Raw genomic sequence first — 6,274 nt, 5'->3', positions numbered from 1 at the left:
TCACACTGCAGCGGAGAGGGGAAGATGTCTGAGCTAAGGCAGCTCTCAGTCCAGAGCTGACGTTCCCAAGACGCAGCTTTAGCAACACGGCAGGGCGATGTGGTGCGCCCAAAACACGGGCGTCACCTGCTGAGAGCCATGCCCGCCTGTGAGTGCATTTTCGCAAATACGAAGAGAAATAATTACTTTTATGGCCTGTGCTACACCTGAAGATAATGGAGTTACTCCAGACCTCCCTGGTGTGACAGCAGAATTTGATTTAGTGAAATCTATCAGATTGATTAACATATGACTTTGGAAGCTATGAACGCTTTATTGTTTTTCATTAAACTGGACAAAAGCTCTTGATCTTACAACAATGTCTGGATGTAAATAAAAACATCAGTAGCTACTTCCACGTCTGGTTTCCAGAATAAAATAGCTCTTATTTTCACTGTGCATAATGAAAGAAAATCACAGTGCACAAAAGGTTCTTCCCGAAGAGATGCAAAATACATGTTAGCCTGCGAGCTGCAACATATTGAACAGATGTTAACCTGCCAGCATACGGGCCTTCCATATTAACCCTTGCTTAGCAGCGTTCGCCACCTAACGAATGTTTTGTAGTCATAACTGCTGGTCCTAATGCATAATCCCATTGGGGAATCCTCACAAACTGCTAAAATCAACAGAACGATTTCAAGAAGCGCACTTCAGGACTAAAAAGCTACCCGGCATTTCCACCCGCGAGCGTTTCCTAGACCTCCAGCGCAGCACCCGGGGCTGCAGGGCGGTGGGGCTGCTGGGGAAAGCCCGACCCCGACAGCCCGACCCGCCGTTGCGGAGGCGGGCACGCCGCCGGGCCGCAGCCCGCCGTGAGGCCCTGCGGATGCGGCATCCTGGCCGCACCGACCGCCGTGCCGCACGCCTCTCCAGCGGGCCCTGGGCGCGGGGGCCGGTCCGAGCCCGCGCCGCACCGCACCGCACGCCAGGCGGGCCGGGAGAAGGGACCCCCCGCCCCGCCGCCGCCGCCCCGGCCGGGGCGCGCTGCCCGCCGCCGCGCACCGGCGGCCGCTCCCGGGGGCGGGCGGCGCCGATCCCGCCCCCCGCCCGCGGCAGCCGCCAGCGGCCCCCGGCAGCCGCCAGCGCGGCGCAGGCAGGAGGGCGGGCGGCCGCCGGCTCTCTCCCTCCCTCCCTCTCTCTCTCGCTCGCTCGCTCCCTCTCTCCCTCCCTCCGCGCCGGGCCGCGCCGCAGCCCGCGGGCGCGGCCAGGAGGCAGCGGCGGGGCCGCGGCTCCCCCGGCTCCCCGCCCGCCGCCCAGGCGCGGCGCGGCCCGGCCCGGGACTCTCCGCCTTTCCGCGGCTCTCCGTCCCCCCTCTGGCGAGATGTTATGGCCGAGCCGGCGCAGAAGGGCGGCGTAGGGCAGGGCGGGCGGCGGGAGGATGAGGGGGCGGCGGTGGCGGCGGCCGCCCCTAGCTACGAAGACTACGAGTGCAAGATCTGCTACAACTACTTCGACCTGGAGCGGCGGGCGCCCAAGCTGCTGGAGTGCCTGCACACCTTCTGCCAGGAGTGCCTGAGCCAGCTGCACCTGCGGGCCGCCCAGCAGCCTCCCGCCGCCTCCGCCGCTGAGCTGGGGCCGGGGCCCGGCCGGTCGGCCGGCGGCTCCCTAGCCTGCCCGCTCTGCCGCCACCGCACGGCGCTGCCCGACCACCGCGTCCACGGCCTCCCTGTCAACACCAAGCTGGCCGCCGCCTGCCCGCCGCAGCTGCGGGCCCGCGACCCGCTGCCCCAGGACAGCCTGCCGCCGCTGCCGCCCCGCCGCCCGCCCCGAGCCCGGGAGGCGGCGGCCGCCCTCGCCCTGCCGGCCGCCGCCCCCGCCGGCCGGGGCGGGCCGCGCTCCTCGGGCGGCGGCTACGAGAGCTGCCAGAGCTGCAAGCGGGCGGCGCTGAGCGCCGGCTGCGTGTGCGTCGTCGTCTCCTTCCTCTCCATGGTGGTGCTGCTCTTCACCGGCCTCATCTTCGTCAACCAGTACGGCGGCGACGCCGGGCCCGGCGCCTCGGCCTCGCCGTCGCCGGTGGGGCCCATCTGCCTGTCGGTGGCCAGCATCCTCGCCCTCTTCTCCGTCGTCGTCACATGGCTCATCTGCTGGCTCAAGTACCGGCCCGAGGCGGCGGCGGCGACCGGCGGGGCGACGGCCAACGGCACCCCGCGGGGCCGGGCGGCGGCCGCCCGCAGGAGCGACACGTAGCGCCGGCCGAGCGGAGCGGAGCGGGGCCGGGCGGCGGCGGCGGGCGCTGAGGGGCTGAGCCGGGCCGGGCCGGGCCGGGCGGGAGGCAGGCAGGCGCCGAGCGGGCTGTGAGGGAAGCCGGGGTCCGCCCCCCGCGCGCCGCGGTGAGGGGAGAGCGCGGCCGGGGGGCCCTGTCCGGGCCAGGGGCGGTTCGGCCGCGGCCCCTGCTCGCAGGTACCCCGCGCTTGGTCGGCGTTAGCCCCGACCCAGCCGAGAGGCGGGTGGGCGGCAGCGGGGGGAGGACGCGGGCGAGGCCGTGGCTCTCCTGGGTGCAAAGGGCCCGCCGCCTCCGGGCCTGGGGCCCGCCGTGGTGGCGGGGGGCGGCAGGGCCCAGCCCCGCCACGGTGACGGGCCCCAGCCCCGCCACGGTGGCACGGCGGGCCCTGCAGCCGGGCCAGCCCCGCGGCTCTGGCACGGTCCGAGGTGGCGGGGGTGGTCCGCAGGGTGACCGGGCGAGGGGCCGGGGAGGGTCCGGCTGCTCCGGAGGGAGGGCAGGAGGCGTCTCTCTCAGGCAAAGATGTCTGGAAGGGCCTCCCTGGGAAGCCGGGGCTCTGAGGTTGGCGTTCGCGCTCCTCCCCGCCTCTGTCGGGAGCGTGCCTTGGTTTCTGTGCGCCCTGGTGCAGAAGGACACGATCTCGATTAAAGAAAACTAGCTTACTGTTGCCCCCACCTGGAAGATAATCGGAGAGAGTCCCTGTGATTAGGAGCAGAACAGGATGACGATGTTAAATGCGGTTTGTGTTTTCCCTTTTATGAAGTTAATAAGTACGTATAGAAGAAGATGTACCAGAAATGTATTATCCTAAACAGACTGAGCCAAAGTTTCCCTACAATGTATTGAGTATGGTTTTGTCATAATTTTATTAGAAGGCCATCAGGCCCTCTGTTGGTTGCTTAAAATAAGCTTTATTATTTAATTCTTTGAAATTCTCATTTAATGTGGGAGACTGAAACACTACATTGCACACTTAATTTATGGAAAGTTATTTTAATTAATGGAGCTCTAAAATAGAGCTGAGAGACTCCTGTGGTAGAGAGTAATATTTCACTGGCCATTGATTTCAATTTTTACACAGTGAGAGAAGCCCACATTAAAATACGGACTTTCAGCATCACTGTAGAAGTGAAATGCGGTAGTGTAATTTTTGTCTTGAACGTTTACCTTTGGTCGAGGTAGCTACAATGACAGTGGGTTTCCCTCTTGGTAAGTTTCTCTTCTGTGTTACGAGTTTCTGTAAAAGGCCAGTAGAAAAAGTTTTTGTTCTGTGAGGTTGGAACATCAAAGATGTCTTTGAAATATGATGAGATGCTCATAATATGAAATGGAAAAACATTGCCATGCAGCTGGTTTTGTAGTATATTAAGGAGAGCACTCTCTATAGATACTGTTCTGTGTTGCAGGATAATTCATTTGGTGCCTGAATTTTTTTATCTTAATTAGTTGTTGTAATCTATTCTATTGGGAATAAGATAATGCTGCTTATTCCGTGTTTCTACACAGTACTGTAATGGAATGAGGTAATTATTTTCGTGCTTAACAATTCAAGAATTTTAAAAGTGATCTTTTAGTATATGTATTTTGCAAGCTGTCTGCATGATATTCTGACGAGTATCCTCTTAATAGACCTTTACTTGACCACTTCTATTTATCACAAGTGCAAAGGAATTTACTATGTAGAAATGTAAAGACAGCAGGTGAAGATGTGTGATGTGTTTTATGACTGCACAAGTGATGTGTACTGTGCGTTGTCTGGATTATCACAAATCTGTGAAAAACAACCCCTGATGCCCATAAAACCCCACAAACCCAAGTGGTATTTATACAGACTCTGTTATGATGGACACAGTTTGTGGAAACAGTATATGACTTTTGTGTCACTTATGTCTATTTAAAAAAATCCGCACCAGCCTTTTAAAGCCGTATATCATAATATAAAGGCCCCGAGGAGATAAATTACTGGGATCAACTGTGGCTCTGACCGTGGTTCGTGTATTTAGACCAGCGTTCTCAAACTTGGAGTCGCTCGTTAGCCGTGTAAAAGGTGTATGCCTCCCAAAATCAGGCCTGACCATTAGCCCCTGTTGACTTCAGCAGTAGTTATGGATGTTCTGCACCAAAGAAAATCATGAGACTTTTATTTAAGCATCTAAATGAGAATTTAGATGGTTGACTTCAGGTACAAACATTTGAAAATTTTGGCCTTAACCTCTCTGTTCTTCAGTTAATGCATCTGTAAAGTTTGATAATAGCATTGACCTACCTCACAGGCAAGATGTGAGGCTTTATTTATTAAAGTTTTTAAGCAATTGGAGATCCTTGAAGAGGAGGTGCTATAGAAGTGAAAGTATTATTATAAATGATACTGTAGTAAGAATAAATATATGTAAATTAATGGACATAAACAGCAGCAATGTTTTCTAAGAAAAATAAATATATAAATTATGTACATGTGTACATCATATGCACCAATACATGATTTACCTGTTTGTGCTTCTACTGCAAATGCAGCATGCGTATCAGCATTTCTATTCAATCAGGTAAGCTCCAGTACCTTGCAGTTCAGATGAGCCCAGCCAACAGTCACTGCTATAACTCCATCTCATGTAGACATGCCGAAGCTAACTCTGAGCACTCATGAAGCTCAGCTGGAGCTCACTGTGTAGTTCTTACTTTGCTTTACTCCTGTGGGCTTTCTGGCTGCAGTGAGCCGCTTGGGTATCACAGATGCGCTGCCAGAGCTGTCTGGGCGAGCTATCGAGCTCACACCAACTTGGGTATGTTTACAGGAGCTGCAGTCGTGACGGAAGCTATTACATAGCATGCCCTGAAATACTGATTACAGTAAGAAATGTATACTCCATCTTTTTCTTTTCTTTCCACATCATAGCTTTATTCTTGCCTTTTCTCTGTAAACAGTATTTGCCATTTTGACTAAACCAGTGGTTTCAACTGGGATCCATGGACTACTTCTAAAGGATCTGCGAAAGGTAAGTAAGAAAAGCAAATCGATCATCAGAAGCTTAAATTTGTTACGTGAGGGTCAACTTTAAAGTGTTTAGAGGTTTGCACATTACAGAAAGTTGAAGATCACAGGACTAAACAGGATTTTCAGGCTTACTCACAATTGAACGATCATATTACATATCAGGTTCCTACCCATGTATTTGAAAATATTTCAGAGCCAAATTAAAATGGACAGTCTGACCGTATGCCAAATCCTTCTCTGCTTATGCAAATTTTGGGAAACTCCACTGGTTTCAGGAGCGTTAGTCTGGATCCACATCACCGTACCAGTCAGAAAAAATCATGCATTGTATACATCTCTGGCTACTGTAGAATCCCAGTATTATGTTTGTATTTTGAGTTGCTTTGAGTGTACAGATTGCTTGTCCAAAGCCAAACTTTGCTCAAGTTTCAGTAAAAAAAAGTTAAGTAAAATACAAAAAGAGAAAATCTGTGTGGTTGGTGGTGTTTTATTATTGTAACTATTTCAGTCAGAACACTTGTGTTTTCTAGTTGTTTAAAAACACACAGAGGTATGCAGCTGAAGGGGTATGCATCAGTTACACTATCCACACATCTTGCAGAAAAAAACGGTGCTTTGGGGCACTCTGTGGGAAAGCAGAGAAGGCGGGGTATACCACAACGCCATGGGGAAAATCATGGGAAAAGTAAGCTGCTGGCTTTTTTTTTTCCTTACGCTTTTTTTTTTTTTCTGTGCAACAATTCTCTGCGTTACACAGTCTGGGGCACAAGCAGCTACAGCCAAGAAATGGAAGCACCAGGAAAGTAAACAAAGGCCTGAAGCTTTCTCAGGAATTTTTTGATCTCTGTGAGATCACAGGCTACGTGAACTCTGAAAGATCTGTAGTTTCCAGTTGTGCCAAAAGATCTTAAATTTTTTTGTGGCGGTAATTCCCTGTGCCTCTACCCAAGTGGAACATACCAGACTCCAGACTGGAAGATTAGATTGAATGTTAAGTTCATGATCTGGAATAGGCTGCC

The 6,274-nt window shown here is 53.3% G+C and overlaps 1 protein-coding gene across 1 annotated transcript; it reads left to right on the top strand.

The window, feature by feature from the left end:
• The first annotated feature begins 1,221 nt into the window (after nt 1–1,221).
• Nucleotides 1,222–5,722, top strand: LOC128149463 (RING finger protein 223). Its single transcript, XM_052804704.1, has one exon. The coding sequence runs from the start codon at nt 1,369–1,371 to the stop codon at nt 2,227–2,229; it is 861 nt and encodes a 286-aa protein (XP_052660664.1). The 5' UTR covers nt 1,222–1,368; the 3' UTR covers nt 2,230–5,722.
• The last annotated feature ends 552 nt before the right edge of the window (nt 5,723–6,274 follow it).

Source organism: Harpia harpyja, chromosome 12 (assembly GCF_026419915.1).
Source record: "Harpia harpyja isolate bHarHar1 chromosome 12, bHarHar1 primary haplotype, whole genome shotgun sequence".
NCBI classification, from domain to species: Eukaryota; Metazoa; Chordata; class Aves; order Accipitriformes; family Accipitridae; genus Harpia; species Harpia harpyja.
Note: the sequence above shows the minus strand (reverse complement) of the source record. Positions and strands in the feature narration are given on the sequence as shown.

Excerpts from the sequence above, each read along its gene's own strand:
- LOC128149463 (XM_052804704.1), top strand. The coding sequence starts at position 1,369 with ATGGCCGAGCCGGCGCAGAAGGGCGGCGTAGGGCAGGGCGGGCGGCGG.